The sequence below is a fragment of the Fringilla coelebs genome (genome assembly GCF_963513975.1).
Source record: "Fringilla coelebs genome assembly, chromosome: 3".
In the NCBI taxonomy this organism is placed as follows: domain Eukaryota; kingdom Metazoa; phylum Chordata; class Aves; order Passeriformes; family Fringillidae; genus Fringilla; species Fringilla coelebs.
In genome coordinates, this window is record NC_140030.1 from 41965864 (window position 1) to 41986425 (window position 20562).

At 36.3% G+C, this 20562-nt stretch overlaps 1 protein-coding gene across 1 annotated transcript in view; it reads right to left on the minus strand.

Annotated features, from left to right (window-relative positions):
• The window catches only part of ASCC3 (activating signal cointegrator 1 complex subunit 3), a 251253-nt gene that overhangs the window by 214612 nt on the left and 16079 nt on the right, over window positions 1-20562 (minus strand). The window contains exon 4 of the mRNA XM_084201554.1: window positions 18105-18688. Coding sequence (XP_084057680.1) covers window positions 18105-18688 — 584 coding nt within the window. The remainder of the gene's footprint in view (window positions 1-18104; window positions 18689-20562) is intronic.

Consider the following 20562-nt stretch of genomic DNA (forward strand, 5'->3'; position numbering starts at 1 on the left):
CTTTTTTTAAAGCCTGGCTTTTTTGAATAAAACACCTATTACATTTAGTCCATCTATACAGAAATAATCTTCCAACCCTACAAATCACCTAGGAGACTTGGCAGATTCTAAGCAAGCTCAGCTTAACTGCAGCGGTCTCACAACAAACAGAACAGTAACCAGACACTTCAAGGCCTCTTAAGACAAGTTGTTGATAACCCACGTGTATGCACAATGCTTTTCTGATGGCTATTCCTCAACACAGAGGCAGGAGGACTCTCACATGGCAATCTCACTGACCACAGGAAGGCTGACTCTCAAGCAGCCTCCCGTGGGATCAAACATCAGCTTCAAGAGGATGAATGAAGTTACTCCTTCTTATCAGAGAGGTCTTGAAGATCTGCCTATTAATTAGCTTTAATTTTTTAGATTTTACTACCAGTTGGCAACTAGAAGAAAATAATTAATGAAATCAAAATTTAGAAATAGGCAGATTAAAAAAAAAGCAGCAAAATTGCAGGAATTCCCCCAATACACTTAGAATTTTACTTATAGGAAGAAGAAGGCTGAGTAAGGAAGCTGATGGAAAAGTCGTCATTGGGAAAGACATCTGCACAAAGATAATGAAGTCATAACAAATTCTTACTCAACATTCAATTTTTGTTTACTTTTCTCATTGCAGTCCAACAAAAACTGATGGAAATCAGATCTTCAGTATGGGACACGTTTTTAGTCCAGAAGTATAGGTATGACAAAGACATGGCCAATTACTCCTTTAAATACCCTCTCTCCTCAGCATATTGGGATTATGCTCTATTTTTATGCATTTCTGTATCCACAGATGACTATACAATTTTACTCCAACTAGTATTTACACCAGTAAAAAGATAAGAATCACAGCAAGGAAAACTTCAAAAATAATATTAAAACATCAAAACAAGCATCTTAGAAGACTTAGCCTACAGGTTCAAGGTTTCTTTTAAATCAAATTGCAATCAATAGTTAAAACACTGAAATTGATCAGTTAAAGGAAGAAAAAAAAGCTTTTCTCGTAACAAGACTTAAAACAACCAGACTATCAGATTGAAAGTGTATGTAAATATTGCTTAATAGGCCTAAACCTATTTATTTGACCATCAGTTTTGATTACATATAATTCTTTACTATTTGTCTTATAAAAAAAAAATAGCACAATCTGTCACAGCATAATTTGAATTTGATGAAAATCTTCCACCAGGTCCTTGTGCAAATCCTAAAACTGCCTACCATATCTGAAAAAGAGACAAGTACAAAATCACAAATCACGGCAAATTTTCTCAAAAGTTTTACGTGAAAATAAGTAGACTGGAGAGATCATCGCCACTATCATCAATATTTAACAGAGACTAATTAAAAACTTATATACACTTATTTTGAAAATTTCAAATACATAGCTACAAGGCAACTTTCCCCAGCTTATTCAGCCTGAAGACTTTGGCAATTAGAAATAATGTCAAACAGCAGCTACAAACAGCAGAGTACTGACTTGCCTTATGAAAAGAAAACCCTGAAGACAAACTGAAATGTAGAAAACCTCACTGTTACATGATTCCTTAAACTAGTGTTTATCTTCGGAAGTATTCTGGGATTAGCTCTAAATGATTTTTGACATTAAAAAATAGTCCTGAAACTGGATAACCACTGCACTTGCAACTTTTCCTACTTGTAGATAATAGGGCAAGGAATTCTGACAGTACCCAGCAGAAAACATACATTTATGGAAGTGATTTCTGTATCATAATCAATTTGATTTAATGTTTTTTTTTTTAGGGATGAGGGCTAAAGAAACTTTTAAAATAGCAGCGGTTAGCACAGAATTCTATTCTGCAAAAGGCAAAAACCTGCAGGTTATCTCAAAGGACACCAATTCCCAAACCTGCCCATTTCAGAAAGAGGACTTAGCTGAGGGTGGATCCACTACCCCAATGTATACTGACAGAGTAAAGCAAAACATCAATAAGTCAAGGAGTTGGTTTATGTTGCTTAAAAGAGGTGAATGATGAAGAGTAGCATGGGACCCTAATACTAGAAGCTTGTTTTATCCCAATTAGCATAGTCAAGCCAGAATTTTAATATTCTCTGCGGGATCCAACAGGGTTACCCAAGAAAATCAACTATGACCACCAACCCCAGGCTGTGAACTCCAGCATCCTGGGTAGACATGCAGATGAGTGGGTGAGAAGAAAACAAGGCAAGCTTTGGCCTGAAACAGCATTTTCTACTGTTTTAGGAGTGTGCAGAAAAAAAAAAAAAAAGGATTTCAGAAGATAGATTATTTTAAAGCCTAGCTTTCCAAGGTAACCAGGGCTATCACATCACTGTGTGTTTAGTACTATGTGAACCAACAAGTGTTAAGCCCCCTCAGAAGTTTCTAGTTTTGACAGAGAGACAGAAGAGTTCAGGGCCAGCAGTGGAGACAGATCTGAATGACTGCTCTTTGTGCCTCCTGCCCTTATTCCCTGGGAGGTTGCAGCAGGAGCACGGCGGCACTGGCACGCACCAGTGAGCACCAGCAGAGCACCAGCACAAACTCCAGCTCAGCCAGCAGAGCTGCAGCGCTCGCACTGCGGCAGGCGCGGCGTAACAGAAACCAGCCCTGCAGCAAACCTGGCCCTGCCACTTCCACGGATCAAGCAGCTGTGGGCTAGGGATTTCTGCATGGGATTTTCCCCTCCCCAACTTCCATAAAATGATTTGAAGGAAAGAGATTTTGTGCCTAGTTAATTAGAGAGCCCTAATGTTTCAGGTGCCATCTGACTGAGTTTCTTACAGAACTCGTATTTCCTTATGTTTCCGTGTGGATGTGAGAAGAACTCAGCATCAAATAAAATAAAAAGGGAAAAGTTCCATCCGCTACAGACTTGCTCTAAAAAAAGATCTCATTAAGTTTAATAATGTATTGAAACTGATTCAAAAGGTATCATTAATAGATCAAGCCTCATACTGGCTCAAAGATACAACAAACTTTCAGTACAAAACTGAAGAGTTGACAGGAAAGAGGAAAAGTTATTGACAGGAAGGACAGTGAACAGCTCTCAGCACCAGGATTAAGCCTACCATTTCTTGTCCCTCTCTGCGCTCTTTCATCTTTTCTTAAGTCCCATCCCTAAAAAACAGCACTCAAATGCCGTTCAATTGGGTTTTTTATGAAGGGAGACAGCATGGTTCTGTTTTCATAAAAAGAAAAAGTTTCCTATTGTCTGTGGGGTTTCAACAGTCCTTGGACAACAACAAAGCTGTATACTTCTGGATTTAAAAAAAGAAGTCCACAACTGAAAAAGGGGAAAATGTATCCAAAATAAGGATTATTTTCTCTACATGAAAGGGGAGCAGATAAGCTCTATGGTAAAGAATAATGAGACACGAGCTTTCTATTACCTGAATATAAAACTCTTAGTAATTTTAATAAAATTACAAAGAAAATATGAGCTTGAAAAGCCAGTCTCATGCCAAGTTGGAAGCTTTGATGATAAGATAAAGATAAAACACCACAGGGGTGATCCACATATGCCTGAAATTTTCCTAAATGGATACTCTTTTATGAATGAGGCAATAGGGAATAAGCTTTGTGATATGTTAATTTGTTAGGGCTAGAAAGTCATTATACTGAACAAAAGGAAGTGCCACTTTGACACTTCAAACCAAACATGCTTTATGAGATAAGTTGCTTTAACATCAAAATATCATATGTCATGCGAGGGTACACACACACAAAACTAAAAGCTAATGTCATAATTTCATGGTACATTAAGAAAAATGAAGATTAAGGTAAATCAATACATTATCATATGCGAAGTTTTCACGTGGTGCAGCATACACATAGCAATGAACATTTAAAGTAGCTGGTTTTAAGTCTAAATGAATGTTAAACTGTAGCTTTTGGAAATGTTATCTCAAAGGAACCTCACAACAAGAGCTATTTCACTTCCTTATTGATTTTAACTAAGAAATAATTATAAGAACAGTTTGACTGTATATCAACTTCTATAGTAAACTTGTGTGTGAAGAGTTATTAAGAGATAAACTTCACAAATTAGTAAACAGTTATATGAAAGGAATACAATTGCAACAGAAATTTAGTCTGACCTCAGGATTGTTCCTTGGCAAAAACCTAAATTGTCCTAAGACAAAAGAGAAGCCACATTGCTTTCGAAGAGCTATGAAGATGAAATTCTAGATGAGTTCAGGAAGAACACAGACAAATAATGAAAGAATAGAAAGTATAAAAATTTACTATTAAAAAAAATTGCCTTCTCTATGAACACTTCCTCTTCTTCATTATGTTTCAGATACTTAAAAAACCTACGACATATTGGTCTTCCATGTTTTCTCATAAGCCTCTTATCTCTCATACCTAAGCTAGAGATTCATAACCACTTGTAAACATTCAGACAAGGATTCTAGATAAGTTTCCTAAACTTATAGCTAACTTTACAGTCATGGGTAACAACCACAATAAGGGCTAGGTGAAGAGTTCTTCTCCAGGAGCAATGATGAACATTTCTGGAAATCAGATAAGTACTTCCATTTCTTTCCAAAAATAAGCCATTTATAACCTTTGAAGTGCCTTATATGATTTTCAGATAACATTTTAACTATCACTTCAGACTTCATTCAATACTGCAAAAACAAGGTACCCAGTGAACAGTCGTTCATTAATAATGAAAAAATAGCATCAGCAGCAGAAAGCATGCAACAGATATCAATACAACCTGTGAAAATTTTCATTACTAAAGAGGGCTAGTAGTCCTCCATGACCTACATAAATTGAATTGAATTGAAATATTGAATTGAATATTTATTGAAAAAATGAATATTTATTGAAAAAATACTAATCAACTCAGCTGAATATTTATTGAAAAAATACTTATCAACTTCTGATTCTCAGTGGCTGCTTAAAGTCCTTACAGAAACTGAATAGCCATGTTCAAATGGAGCAATTAGGTATCTTAAAGCATCCTGAAAGACATCTCACAAGGACTAGACAATTGCTCTGTGTTTAAGAGCTCTGAGAAATGATTCTCATGTGCATTTATTTGGCTGCTGCAAAAGTTGTGCCAGAACTAGAAACCAATTTCCCTGGAATCTGAAAGTTAACTGAAACTCTTGGCAAGATAGTTCCTTGGTAAGATGAACAGACAATATTCATGAAACGTTTGTTTTATGCTGTCAGTCTATTGCTTTCTCCCTCCCTCCTTCTGAGTGCCTTTTCCTGCAAGCCACAGTCCACTGATGCACTCCTCCCACACTAAATATGTTTGTATTACTGCTACTTCTTTGCATCAAACCAGACCGGCAATCATTTTTTTCAAATTCCATTTTGTCAGTTTCCATGCTTTATTTCACGTTTTATATCCATGCTTTATTTCGCATTTCCTCAGTTTTCCATGCTTTATTTCACACATGATGGACCTCCTGTGAACCCTTTTCCAATTATTGCAACATCTTCTATATACAGTAATGATGAAGTCATCTCCTGAAACTGCTTTCTCTATCAGCAAGCTTTCTATTAACATATTCTCCACTTAAAATCAACTAAAAAATGTAGTTGCAATACTGAAAGTATCTGGCAGTGCTTACAATGAAAACCTTTAAAGTCTTTACAATGCAATATAAACACACAAATGTAAAGTCTTTACAATGCAATATAAACATACAAAAGTTGATGTCATTAAAATATGTTCTGTCACAACAGAAATCTGTTTCTCATGTCGGGGGGCTTTTAATGTAAGTATCTACACAGCTGGATAAATATTTTTATGTTTTCAGCATCTGCATTTTTTTAAAAGAATGATAATTTAAGTAGCATGTCAAGCTATTTAACATTTAATTTGATTACTTAGAACAAGGACAGTCAGTAGACTCCTCATTCTAGAATTCTACTTGCAAATTCCACTCAGCTCATCTCCACAGTTTTGTTTTGTCCTCTAATGAACTTAATATGAGTACAGAAAGGTTTAATCGTTACTTCTACATGACAAAATCAAGTACCACAATATTTTGTCATTCTTACAGAAAGTGTTCACAAATCAAATCTTCACAAAGTGAGGTCTTCAATAAACATTGCTGATTAATACAAGATATATACCTACCTATACAATATGCAGCATTCATACTGTATTTAATAGAAGTAAGAGTACAAGTAATATAAGATTCTGAAGCACAGAATGCTTTTGTTGCATTTCTGCAGAGCTCATGCCTAGCTCCAGCACAGCATTAACATGCTAAGCTCAGAGGCCTACAGCACTTCTGCAACATGACAGAAATACACGTGAGACAATCAACTTTAATACCAAATATCCAAGATTTTCCCTGTATTAATGAATATTGGAAAGCTGTTTCATAAGGTCTTTTATATTTCCATAATATAATTTTTGCTCATTAAAAAAATTGTTTATGCTCCAAACCAAAGGCAAAGGTTTTTTTAACAAAACTCCCAAATCTATTTTGCTTTTTTGAACAAAACTTGCTGTATGACTATTCTCTGTTCACACGAGTATTCAGTGTTTGTAAAATGGTTTATGTCATTATTACTACACCTGCTTATATAAGTTTTACAAGACTATTTTATTAACAGTGTAAAATTCAGCAGATTAACTACTCCTTACCATTTTAACTAGTTTAACTAGATACCCAGTTCCTCTGTGGGAAAGTCTCATAAAAATGCCACAGCACCATAACATCTTCTAAGTGGCAAAATTTTCCCAAGGAATGTAGAAACACATGTTAGCGCAATCCTATTTTGTAACACTGCTATTTTGTTGGCTGTGGGTGTATAATATCAGCTAGGTTCAGAAATCACCTCTGTGAAATAAGTTAAATCATGAGCCCAACCTAGTACAAGTAGTTAAAAAAAACCCCTTCTGAAATCAAGGAAAAAAAATCTCCATCTGATTTTAATGATGCTCATATTTTATCCCAGAGGTTTTTTGCCTTTGGACTTATATGCAAATAATTATTATTTTAAAATTGATTAAATTTTCCTATTTCTTACACTTTGGACAATCACATCAGCCATTTCACCACTGACTTCAATTTCTGGCCAATTTAAATTTCTCATTCCCTAACAAACTCTTTATTTATACTTCAGTACCTAATGATATTTATTATATTTCAGACAGTGCGTCCTAATAAATTTTTTAGCAATTGAGTATTAACTCTACTTATATTGTCCTCAAGTTTTTCCAAATTGCATTTTGACATCAAAGCTGACTGTCTTCCCCTAATAGTGGCTGAATGAAAACTGTGCAGGGAAAATAGCAGCCTTGTGCTGGGGCCTCAGAGCACCTTTGGTTCTGCTTCAGATGAGTGGGGCTGTGCCTGAGAGTCATGTGCCAGAAGAGAAGAGCAGCAGAAAAGCCAAGCTTTGGCTTTGACAGGGAACAGATGACCCTCTGGGAGCAATGAAGCATACACAATTCCACTGATGTGCCGAGCTAGTGACAGGTAAAACTGAGTTTCTGATATCAGAGCATTTGGAGGATCTTTGCAAAATCCAAAACTTGGCATTCTATTAAGCAGCAAGAAGTTGACACTTCAGGTCCTGTTTTGCTTAAGAAAAGCAAAGTAAACATCCACTTTCACACCTGCACACTGCACTTTTCTGATGGTGAAGGTTAGCTTGTAACTAGGGAAATGGCTGCACAGAACATGCAAACAAGCTCCACTTGCCCTCTGAGCCAAGCGATAGTATTAAGCAAATATTGAGTCAGAGCCAATTGCATTGTGCGCCGACAGTGAAGCCTGTTTCTTGAAAGCACTTTTGCTCGGGTCTGCACAGCATGTCAGACGAATGATTTCAAAACTAGCACCTGAAGAAAAAACTTGTCTGCAAAAAAATAAAATGTTGAAGTACTTTTCACAGTCTATGCTATAAGGTGAACTGTGAAGAGTTCAGAGCTCTTAACACAAATTACATATTCAGACTGCTCAGGGAATCGCTCTCAATACAGACCTGAGAACTATTGAACTGAATTCAGGTTTAGAAATGTAAGATAAGTATTTCTCAGGTCATCAGATTTTTTGATACTAACAGTTAGAACACACAGTTTTTACGTGCAAATGTTACACTGGAAAGCAATAAGCAAGATATAAAGAGAGAACAGTATCTGCAATGTTTGCTACTGACAGGCCCCCTAAGTCATTAGCACCGAACAAAATCTACACACACTTTCCAAGTTTTATTCTAAAACAAAATGCTTGTTATGTTGTGCAATGTTGTATAAGCTCTTCCATTCATTTACCTGAAGGAGTGAATAAGTGTGTAGGAATTAAAAAATTATTTTGTAGCTGGTTTTCCTTATGAGCTCTAAAATACACCTTTCTTATTGAACTGTATTTCAGTGTCATCTCAGAGTCTTTCATTTGTCTTAGCTTACACATTAAAAAAAATTTAAATATTCACATAAATAATGTCAGGCTTTTAAAGGGTATTAGAAATTCAGTCATATGAATCAAGACTTTATGTAATAGTCTCTTACAAGAATAATGACCATTACAGATTCCTGTTTAATGCAACAAACGAAATGAATGATTTTTCTGGACAACAAATGTCTGTTATTTGGATAGATACTTAATTTAGGAGACCAAATTAACACATCTGAAATTGAGGTCACTTTAAAGCCTAATTGAGATTACTTGCAACACAAGGACTATTTATTTCCTGTATACCATATTTCATTAATTAAGTTACACATAAGGTTAAAATACAAATACTTAAAGAGACACACTCCATTTGCTTATTATGAGATTCTACTAATAGCAAACTTGTTACAAAACAACAAGCTTTTAATTTAAATACACCAAAATATATCAGGGTAAGGGACTGACTTTTTGGTAAGAAATTCATCAGGGAAAGTGAAGATTTAAATTAATATGGAATTAGGTATAAATATAACATACAAATTTTCTCCAATTACCTCTATTTTATAATTTGAGAATCACAAAATGGCTGGGATTAGAAGAAACCTCTGGAAAGGATCTAGTCTCCTGGATGGAGATTCCACAACCTCTTGCGCAAACTGCTCCTGTGTCTGACCATCCTCACAGCAACAAAAGGTTATGTCTACATGGAATATCCTGTAATACAATTTCTGTCCACTGTCTCTAGTTCTGCAATTGGGCATCACCAAGAGAAGTCTGGCTTCATTTTCACCACAACCTCAGCACCAAGTCTGATCAGAATCTCAAGACTTCCCTTCTCCAAGCTGAGTAACCCCAGCATCCTCAGTCTCTGCTTGTATGTCAGATGCTCCAGTCCCTTCATCATCCCAGTGGCCCTTTGATGGCCTCAGTCCAGTATGCCCACACTGGACACCACTCTACACCTTCCAGATTTTATTTGTTCATTCTACTCCTCAAAGCCAAGCCAATAAAATGCATAGGAGTGTGATGTTAATTAACTAAGTATAATATTTAAGTATTAACTACAGACAGTTTTCATAGCTTTTGCTTTGTGTTTGTTCTCTTTTTTATAAGCAAACCAAACCAAGTTTACCTCTGAATAAAAGACTATAAATAATAAAGTGAAAAGATATGGGAATCCATATATTCTTCAGATTAAAAGGCAAGTACTGATCAAAGTCAGCCTAGACACACATTTTGTCATGATCAGACTGCCATGTGAAATGAAACGTCAACATTTTTTTAATTAAACCTTTTCAGATTCAGGGTGTATATGTGTATTATTCAAATAAGAGAGGACAGCATCAGATAAAGTAAGCGATGGTAATCTAAGAACTGTGAGGCTTTTTGAAAGACAATCATGATAGGGGAAGGTGCTATTTACCCAGTGTCCTGGTTTGAAAAGAAAGTGAGTTTTTTTGGAGTTTGGTGGTCAAACCACTAGGTGCTGAGATTTGAATATTGGCACCTGGTGTGGCCACTGAAGACATGGATACATCTCTGAGAACACAGTGGGGTTAAAAGCAGAGAACTCCCAGGGGGAAGCTCTCTCGGTTCTGGTGCATGAAAGGGGTCAGATTTTCCCCGCCCAGCTGCAGGAGGAGAAGGGGGGGGTGGTGAGAAGGCGCCCAGCAGGGCCAGCGTGGAAGTTCTGGACAGGTGAGCCTGAGACTTTAACCCTTTTTTCTTGGATGAAGGAAACCTTACAAATACTGATCCTCCTAGATCTGAGTGAGAAGAGAGATAGAGATGAAATAGGAGGAAATGAGCAAGTGTGATGAAAGTCCATGCAAGTGAAAGATGTCCAAGAGAAGCTGAGAAGAATCCTAGGTGGGATGGGATGATGGAGTGGCCTTTGGCTGGACTTTTCTTGTATAGCCATGGACAGAACCACTTTTACTGTGACACAGAGACTGCATTTAGGGGGAGGCAAGAGAGTGCAGTGATGTGATGTGAAGGAGTGTGTGAACAGAGATGACGGGTGAGGAGGGTGGTGGTGGTGCCCTCATTCTTCAGTGAAGAAGGAAGATCTCTGTTCTCGAGACACCTCGGCCCCAGGGGATGAAATCTGGGGGAGACAGGTGTCCCGAAAGTGAGAGACCGTGCTTTTTTTTGGAATTGGGCAAAGCACCCTTAGAAGGGGAACCCTAGAAGCAGCTTTGGTCCATGTGCAGTGGTGAGAGCCCTGGGCATGGAAGGAAGATGTCACGATGGCAAATGTTCTTCAGGCGGTGCCGCGTGTGACATGGAAACACACAAGGTTTTAACTCTGTTTCCCAGGGAAGCCTAGGGTACAAAAGGGACTCCTCTCTCCTTGAACTGAGAATTGATTATCTGAGGGTTGGTAACTGAATTGAGAATCTAAGGTTTTGACTTACTGTGATGTGTTGGAAATTTGGTGGGGGGAGGAGGAATCTTTTGGAAGGTTTTCACTCTGAGTTTTGTGTGTGTTTCCCTTCAGTTATAGTTGTAGGTTAATAAAGTTTTTTTCCTTATTCCTAAGTTGGAGCCTGCTTTGCTCTATTCCTGGTCACATCTCACAGCAGACACTAGGGAAAATATATTTTCATGGGGGCACTGGCATTGCGCCAGTGTCAAACCATGACACCCATCTTTACCACATACAATTTTCCTTGCAAGCACTGTGAAACACCAAGTAGAGTTTTCCCTGCAAAACATCCAGCAAACACAACAGTGAACATTATGCAGGAAAATTTGAGGGGTCTTACACCTTTAACAACTTATCAGTTTTTAGAGTACCATACTCAATATTAAAACATAAAAAGCTTTCTGGGAAAAAAAGGTCAGCTGTACCTAAAGGGCCATAAAAACTTTATCCATTGTCAAGCTCTTTAGGTGCCATTCGGATCAGAGCTAACAACACAGACCAGTCCCAGTTTACTGTGACTGATGCGTCCTATGATTTGCAAGCTGCAGTGGAAGGCCACTACTCCTACTGCCAAATCTATCCATTATGTATGGGTTTAGACAGGAGGAATTTTTAAAAACAAAGTATCATTGCTGCAGGCTGAGGAACATACAGTTTACGAAATGCAACTTAGTTTTCAAGTATCAAGAAAACACATTGAAATCCAGGAATCTTACTAGGTTCAACAAGGACAAGTATAGTCCAGGAGCGCAGCCCAGGCTGGGATCAATCCATCTGGGGAGCAGACCTGTACAAGTGGAGCTGGGGGTCCTGCTGAACAACAAGCTCAGTGAGTGAACTTTGCTGCTGGGGCAAAGAAGCCAACAAGATGATGGGTGGCATCACGAGGGCATTACCAGCACAGAAAATGAAGTCAATTTCCCACTCTGCTCGGGACTTGCCAGGCCACTCCAATACAGCGCTCAGATTTGGTCCCTTCTATATTAAAAATATGTGGGCAGGCTAGAGAAGGTCAGGAGAAAAGCCACAAATATGATCCAAGGACTGGGAAGCCTGCCATGCGAGGAAAGGCTGAGAGAACTGGTTTGTACAGCCTTGAACAATGAAAGCTTAGGGGAGACCTCATCACTGTGTTCCAGCACTTAAAGGGTGCCTTGCACAGAAGATGCAAGAATCCTATTTAGAAGGATTCCATGGAAAGGATGGAGCAATAGGTACAAGTTAATGATGGAAAGATTTTTATTGGACACAAGAGGTACATTTTACATAATAAGAAAAATCAGTCACTGGAATACTCTTTCCAGAGATGTGGTGGATTCCCTAGCATAGGGCACTTTTAAGATTCAGGTGGGCAAGCAGCTGAGTCATCTTGTCTAGACCACACCTTTGCCTTGAATGCTTGGACCAAATGATCCTTGAGGTCCCTTCCAAAGCAGCATTCTGTGATTCTATTTATTGGCTCATGCCCATACATCAGGAAATAATTTTAGTGTATTTTCCTTTGCAGGTGTCCAGGCATGTTTTCCATTTTGAGTTCCATGGACCAGCTCACTCCACTATCTAGGTCCCTTAATATAGTAAAATTTCCATTTTGAAAGGAAAATTTTGACTCTTCAAAGTTACTAAAAATACTTTAATTCAGTTCCATTTTAAAATTAAAATTCAAATGTTTTTTCTACAGATAAAATACTGTTTTGGATATAAGGATAAAGTGGTTAAAGAGAAAAGAGTGTGGATATAAAAATGACTGCACTGAAGCTAGGAACCAAATTCAGAGTTCACTGTTAAAACAACTTGAGTGCAATGTAATCTTTCATAAATCTTCAGAAATTGACATGAAATTGTAGGTCAGGGATCACACATCTACAAGGACAATAACACACTGCGTAAGAAAACATAAGTATGATTTGGGATAATTTAAAAGGATATATTTGGGAAAGAATCAAAAAGACTTTCAGGTAACTGGCAGATGGCATAAACATAGCATGGGCATACTCATGATACATCATTTGGTCTAGCACTTCATTATAGAAAATGAATAAATAGTAGTTGTCTCACATCTTGATTTCATTTACAACACTGAAATTTTCAACATGAGGATTTGTTAAACTTGTGAAGATGAGCGTTAATAGAAGAATTAAAAGTAGGCAAGGAACTGCCTGAAAGGAAGTAGGCAAGGAAACTGCCTGCTAAATGAAAGGAAAGGAAGTGTTTAAAAGGCATAGTATAATTTGGAAAGGAAGTTATAAGCACAGTTCTTAGCTGCTCATTTTTAAAACTGCTTTTAAAAAAAACAAAAGGGACAATTGTATAACAGCTCAGTAAAAGTGATCATAAAACCAGCCCTGAATAAAGTCAAAAAGCAAAAAACAAGGGTTCTTTTTAAACACCCAGGCAATAGGACTCTGGAGCAGTCTTCAGGGGAGAAGTTGGGACCAATTTTCCCACATTCTTTTTTTAATGACTCTTCCTCAGTTTCAGACACGGTATCAGTGAGGGAAAAGATGCCTGCTAGATTCTGTGAAAGTTTAAACAGATTTTGCTTTCCTTTACTCTACTGTACTTTTGTAAAAAGGCTGTTGGCAGACACAGAGGAGCTTCCTGTCAGTTCACTGAATTGACAAATTAGTTAAGCTCCCCTTGGTCTTGATCCCATGAGCATCTACAGGTTCAACCAACAAAGCATATTGGCAGACATTTGTGGTGGGATTAAGGTGAGGCAACAGAAGCAATGTAGATGAACTCATGTGGAGAAAAAAAAATCATTATCTTTCTGCCAGTGACAAAGGCAGCTAAAGAAAACTTACACACAGAAGCCTGAGAGACAACAGGGGTCCACTTAGAAGAGACTGGGGAAAACTGTCTAAAATCTGTTGCTACATCAAGCATTCAGAGGTACACAAACAATACACTGAAAAAAATTCCTACTTAATGAAACAACAAAAATAATCTATTATCTTCCATTCTGAAATAAGTATGAAAAGAGCTCAATTTCAGTAATAAAGCAATAACCTTACAGCTCTAAGGAAGAGCATATTACTGGACTGAACTAATAAGGAATACATACAAGAAGATGTGCTGCCCAACTCATGACCTCTTTATTCATCATAGAAAACCTATATTACACAACTTGTACTTCTCTGATTTCAGGTCTATTTCGATTTGAAATTAATGTTTTTCAGCCTTGCAGGAAAGACTGAGAACCTTCAAACTCCACATTATTACCTTCTGGCCTCTTACTGTAGTTTTCACTACCCACCTGACTATTCTCAGGTGCTTATGACAATAAGGAAGAAAACTTATCTCACATTTTTCGTAGGAGTGATGAATACTGAATTATTTATAGGAATGAAACAAAAAAACAGTGTTTGCTTCATACCATGACAGTTTGCAATGCAGCTGGATTATATTTACTGATAGAAGCCCTGGATGCCATAGTATGTGAACATGCTAATTTTTTTAATGCAGAGAGCTGGAAACAGCCACAACCATAAAGCAGATAAAAGAAGCCTTGTGCTCGGGCTTTTAAGAAGGCAATTAAGTGCATCATATACAGAGATAAGTAAATATAAGTACTATTACATAATACTCAAAACTCAAATACTGCTTACAATGTAGTTTTCTTGAAACAGTTCTGCTGTTCTTAGCCTAGTGTTTTCTAGTCATTTATACAGCATTTAAAGTGATTTTGTCTGGCAAACACCATTTAATCTAATTTTCTAAATGACATCAATATTCTTAATTTTATTTGGGCTAAGTACTTGCCTCTTCCCAAGAAGAATAAAATGCACAGTTTTTCATAATAGATGCTGTATTAATAAGGTCTTAATTCTGATTGCATCTCCTTTTTTCCCCCTAGTTATTTTATCTTTACAGGAAATATCTTATTGTTTTGTTATGACAAAAGGATAATATACCTGTGCCTTAGTGTAAAAATAGAGACAGATATTTCCGCAACAAAAGTCAGAAAAATTTTGCAGATAAACTAGACAAGAGTTCACAAAAGAAAGACACAAGTCCTCTAAGAATAGCACGGTCTAATCAGAGGGACTAAACTCTTCCAACTTTTTTCTAGTTACCCTGAGAGGTACTAGGTGGCAAAGCTGCTAAAATGCTCTCAGATGGCTCCAGTCTTCATTCATCATATACTGGAAACTGAGGGCTCTCAGAAATTCAAGAATGCACTGAATACTAAGTTTTAATACAATATAAAAATAAAAACCCATAACAGTTATTGGCCAAACTCTGTAGCTGGTTATTGGATTTTTCTTCTTTTTAAATAATGATGTTTTTACCACATCATTACCATCAACAAAATATACATGCTCATCAACAAAACCTGACACACTGTGAAAAGTGTGTAGCTGTCATTCAGTTTTACTAGACTTTATGTCCCCAATGAAAAGCACATGTCCCAAACACTTAGAAAATAAGTTATAACTCCCATATCACTCCAATCATAGGAATCAATTTTCCTCTAATTAAGAGTCACCAGTGATATGCTAGATAAACAAACTGTCCCAAAGGAAGTGTGGAACATTCTCAAATAGTGAAAACAAAAAGTATTTCTTCTATCTCACCAACCATTTTAAACATAAACTATACTCTGCTGGAAAGCAATTAACTTCAATTCCTTGTAGAGCTCATTAAGTAGATAAAAACCTAACTAGTGTATATGTGTGCCTATACATACACTACAAAAAAACCACAAAACAAAATGTCACCTCATAAATTATCTAAACTGTTCATATTATTAGTGTGATCTGGCACCTCAATAACATTTGCTTAAGGATCAAATAAAATTGTCTTACAGAAGTCCACTTGCCAATATCATCACCACAGTCATGTTCTTTTCTTGTTTAATAACAAACAGACAGTGGTATCTTCCTGTTTTAAAGCATAAAAATGTGGTTTATAGATGTGGATTTTTATTTATGAACACTTATCCTTTCATAGGTTTTATTTTGTTTTGTGGGTTTTTTTTTTTTGGTTGGTTTTTTGATTTGTTTTTTGGTAGTTTTTTGTTTTGTTTTTGTTTTTAGGATTTTTTTTGTTTATGAAGAAAAAAAATATTTTGTAGCTCACAGTTTAGCCTGTATTCATTCCAGCAAGAAATGTAAGATGTTCAGAATTCATGATCAATCAATTTGTTATGCCATCTCACATGGCAAGCCTCTGACATAGTTCCAGAAATGGGTTATCTTCAGGTTTAAAAGCACCATCTGCTCTTAATGATGGCACCAACAAAATTACTGTAATAAGAAAAAAAAAAATATCCCTAAGTGATAGTAAAATCCAAAGCCCAGAAGACATTTTCAAGTCATGAAAGTCATGCCTACAGAGAGCACAATTCAAAAGCCAGCTAGTTTTTAACAAAAGCTGATCAGGTTCAAGTTTGTTGTACTCCCTCCTTGACCCCCCCATTGTGCAATGAGCAATAAAATACCACTGTTGCAAGGAAAGGCAACAAAGGGGCCAAAATAATGAGAATGTGGAGATCTTTCTTTCATTATGAGGAATTTTTAAAAATCCAAAATAAAATGCAGTTTTCAGACACTTCAGAGAAGAAATCCTTTTCCTCTCTAGTGATGCAAACTGAAGAAACTATTCTTGCTAAGTTAGTTTTCAGTTCACTGGCAAACAATATTTTCATATTATCAAATTAAAACTACTGTAAAGCCATCAAATCAGATATTTTGCCAAGAATTCTTTGTTCCAGGAACTAATGGAAAGGAAGTCTTTATTGGTGACCTACATAAAAACTGATAGCCTGAACTTTCTGCCAATTGATTTAGTGATCTATTATGATCATAAATTTGCAAAAAAAAAAAAAAAAAGTTATTTCTTCTTGCTTCAAGCCAAAGGTTTAGAGCTTTTCCTTTAACATTTTACAAATTAAACTTAGACATTAAGTAAGCCTTATGCAGAAGTACAGAATTATTTCTGCATACCCAATACTGATATTGGAAATGTCTTCAGTCACTGATCTAGAAAAAAAAATTGAAATCTTTATCTCTGTACAATTAATAAACTACAGATACACTTTTTTAATGTTTCATTTGACATGCAAGTTGTTTATCCAATCTTCTTATCCAAGACCTGTTCAGTCTTGCATTTTTACGTCTTCGCTCAATATGACCACCCAAAGTATGAAACTGTTTGCAGACACGTATTAAGGTATTATTTTTCAAAGATATTTCAAAGCAGAAGAAATTAGATCAACTTCCATTTATATTTAGGATCTGTAAGAAAACATTCATGTCAAGAAAGCTCAAAGAGAGCCAAAATGTGGTCCACTGATTACCAAACAAAACAATAATATGACTTCAGAAACTATACCATTACATGTTAGATAGCCATACATAGTTATCTAAACCTAAAATGAAGTACACAGGTTCTCTTCTCTAACTCTTACTGTTTTTATTAGGAAGAATAAAATCCAGAGCTGAAATGGCAAAATTCCTGAAAACTTTCACTACCTTGTCTTTCTTGGGATTGTCTATTCCTACTATCAGTTGCATTTCGGTAGCAAATTTTCAAATTTAGTCTTTCTGAAAATTCAGTTTGAGAATTTAAGTTCTGGATGTTTTCAGGGAAAAAAAGCAAGGCAAGTTAGGAAAAATAAAGTAAACATAACAGAAAAGTGCAGAGAGAAAAAAAAATTACCAAATTACAGGAATTCTTCCCTAGATTAATCCAATCATCTCTTGCGCACACACCTGGAAAACATCTTCTCCAGGCTTTATTCCTGCTTTTCCCCCTTTCTACTGATATGCCTATCCTTCAACTCCAGCAACTGTTCCCTCTCCTTCACATTTTCTCTGCCCTTCTTGTAACAAACCCAGCCAACCCCTTTCCTCATCAAAAGGAACAGACATGATATGACAAAATTTTAAAGGAGCACCACCTGCTCAGCCTTCCAGCAACGGGGAGGCTCTGAAACTGGAGACTAAACCTGTCCAAGAAAATTTTCTTTGCAATTTCCTCACACTTTTATAGGCAGCTTAAACTGGGTTCTGCTTTAAAAGAAAGAATGGAGACTCTGAGCAAATTGCCACAAAAAAAAAAAAAATATCCTGTCCATTGTGGGGGAAAAAGATTACTCATATAAAATTGATGCTGTGTCCTTCTCCCTGGTAAATGATGATGCTGCCATGAGATTTTTCTCAAGACAGATTTAAAAAAAAATCATGGACAACAGTTGGAAAAAGTATATTGGCATAAACTAATATGAAATTATTCTATATTTCTGTGGCTTTCAAATATATGCAGTATGGTTAATGTGCTAGTGTACCTCATTTTGAAGTTCATCGGCACTTTTGGTAGAAGCAAGGATCTCATACAAAGTGCAGCAGAGGTCTTCTGTTGTTGGTCCTCCAGGGTTACCTCCTTGAGATTCCTTCAGGTACTTTCCAACTTCACACCATAAAAAAGAATCATCTATTTTTTCTGAAGATTTGATATTAGATTTCTCATCACAATAGTTCTGTAAGTGATTCAGCTGGTTATTCAAAAATTTGTTATAATCTAAGCTTATACTTTTCTGCATATCAGTCTCACCATTCACAGGCAGCTCTTCGGAGTGATCCAAATCATGCATGTCAAATGAAAACACTATATTTTTACCAAACAACACTCTGTTATCACCATTTTGCTCTTCAGCCAACTGTATGAGGGCTCTAAGCTGCTCTTCAGTGAAGTGAGAAGCAATCCGAGACGTGGCACTACAAGCTGCAGTAGCAGATGATGATGGAAATGGCCCAAACATCTGCTTGATCACCTTTGTCTCATCATGGCCAACATATTCTTTCCCATGAAATGTCTTAAAAAGAAAAACAGCTCCACTTTCAATCGCTTCTTGTCCATTTTCAGCTCCAACTGTTAACAAAAACAAATGTAACTTAATACACTTAATACTAAGAGTGTCACATAACCTATAACATAACTGTATTCAAATTCTTGCCACAAGTCTCATCAGCAGAGATATCAACAGAAGACCACAACAAGTAAGAATTGTTGCAAGGTACTGAATTACAAAAGGTATATGATAATAAACCATCTGTCTTCATTATGCTTCTACATACTAAAAATTTATAGTAAGAATTACCAATGCTTTCTTATCTTTCTGAGCTAGACAAAAAAACTTGCTAGAGGTCTTACTCACAATTGTATATTTATAAGCTATTTAACATTAACAAATTTCCACTTTGTCTCACTATTTATTCTCTGCCTAATCTGAATATTCATAATGGAATAAATATACAGAACTCAGCTGGGGATTACTGAATTCTTGTAGTAATTCCCAGTAGAATTACTTCTGAGTATGTGCTAAGTTAGAAAAACTGCTCAAAAAATTTAAAGCAAATAAATGTATGAATTTGGACTTCTAGCTACAAAATATCATGTTATGCAAATAACCAATTTATTATTAGATAAAAACATGAATTTACTTCTCACACAAATATTCACAAAGATAGTCGAGGAAAACATAAGGAAAACTCCATGTGATGAACCAGTATGTCACCACTACAAAATTTTTTAAGTCACCAAGCCCAACCTAAAAAAAACCAGCCAGCATAGTGGGGCTTTTGTTCATTTTAAACAAGGACAACTTGCAAATGTTTTTTACTTGTGATTGATTCAACTTAGATAAGGTTTAACACCAGAAAAAGCAAGAGGTTTCTTCCCCACAATCTAATGAAAGAGCAAAAATATTCTAGCATAAGCAGATGGAACAAGGATAAGTAGCTAGAAATGTAATATATAAATAAATTGAGGTGGCTACAAATTCACTATTTAGCTTGAATCTTCCTGTGGTGCACTTTGAAAATCTGAGAAGTTCAAGGAGAGGACTGGAGGTGATATTTACAAGATAATTATATACCTACATATGGAAGATATATGACATAAAGATACACACATATGCAATAGATACATAAACAGGTCTCAGAGGAAAAAGGTGGTTCAGACCCTCCCTTTTAGCATTAGCTATATAGGAAGCACAAAAAAAAAAACCCTACATGTAAAATCTTGAAGTTTTTCTGCATGAAGCTCACTCATATATTCCTAACATACAAAAACATATTATTTAGAGTCAATTGTCTCGGAACAGAAGTAAAGATTACTAAACTGAAAGAGAAATTGAAGGATTTGAGAAAAATCTTTTTGGGTTACTGTGTGGTACTTCTCCTTTATTATTGACATCTCCTATTTGTGAAAGCGCCTCTTGAAAAAATACTACTCCTTCCATCTGAACAAAATAAACCAGACAAGATGGCAAGAGATGCACTACTAGAAACTAATCTTTTTGGTATTTTGTATTGTTTGCCAGCCAACATTTTAGTCCAGTACCACTTGTGATTAAACTATACACAGTGGATATTTAAAACAGATTTCTCAATCAATATCTATTATCAATACAGATTGATAATAGATACTTGTCCTACTAACTCTATGAACTGACAGCTGGTACAAAGTCAATCCCCATCTTTCATGACTTTCCCTCAAGCCTTGTGTGTTGCAAGTGCCAACTGAAATCTGTGCACTGAAGAGAGGTACTTGGGTTAGGGCAGAGAGGTGCCCCTCCCCAGAGGCCTGTCTCAGAAAGACAGTAGTCACATGCTAAAATTCCAGCCCAAAGAGGTTAAAAGTCTACTAAAGGTAGTAATCAGAGTTTTAAACTGTCAGTAATTTGAGAAATAACTCAAAGATGTACTTCTGGCGACTGAAGAAAGAAATAGCCATTTACAACC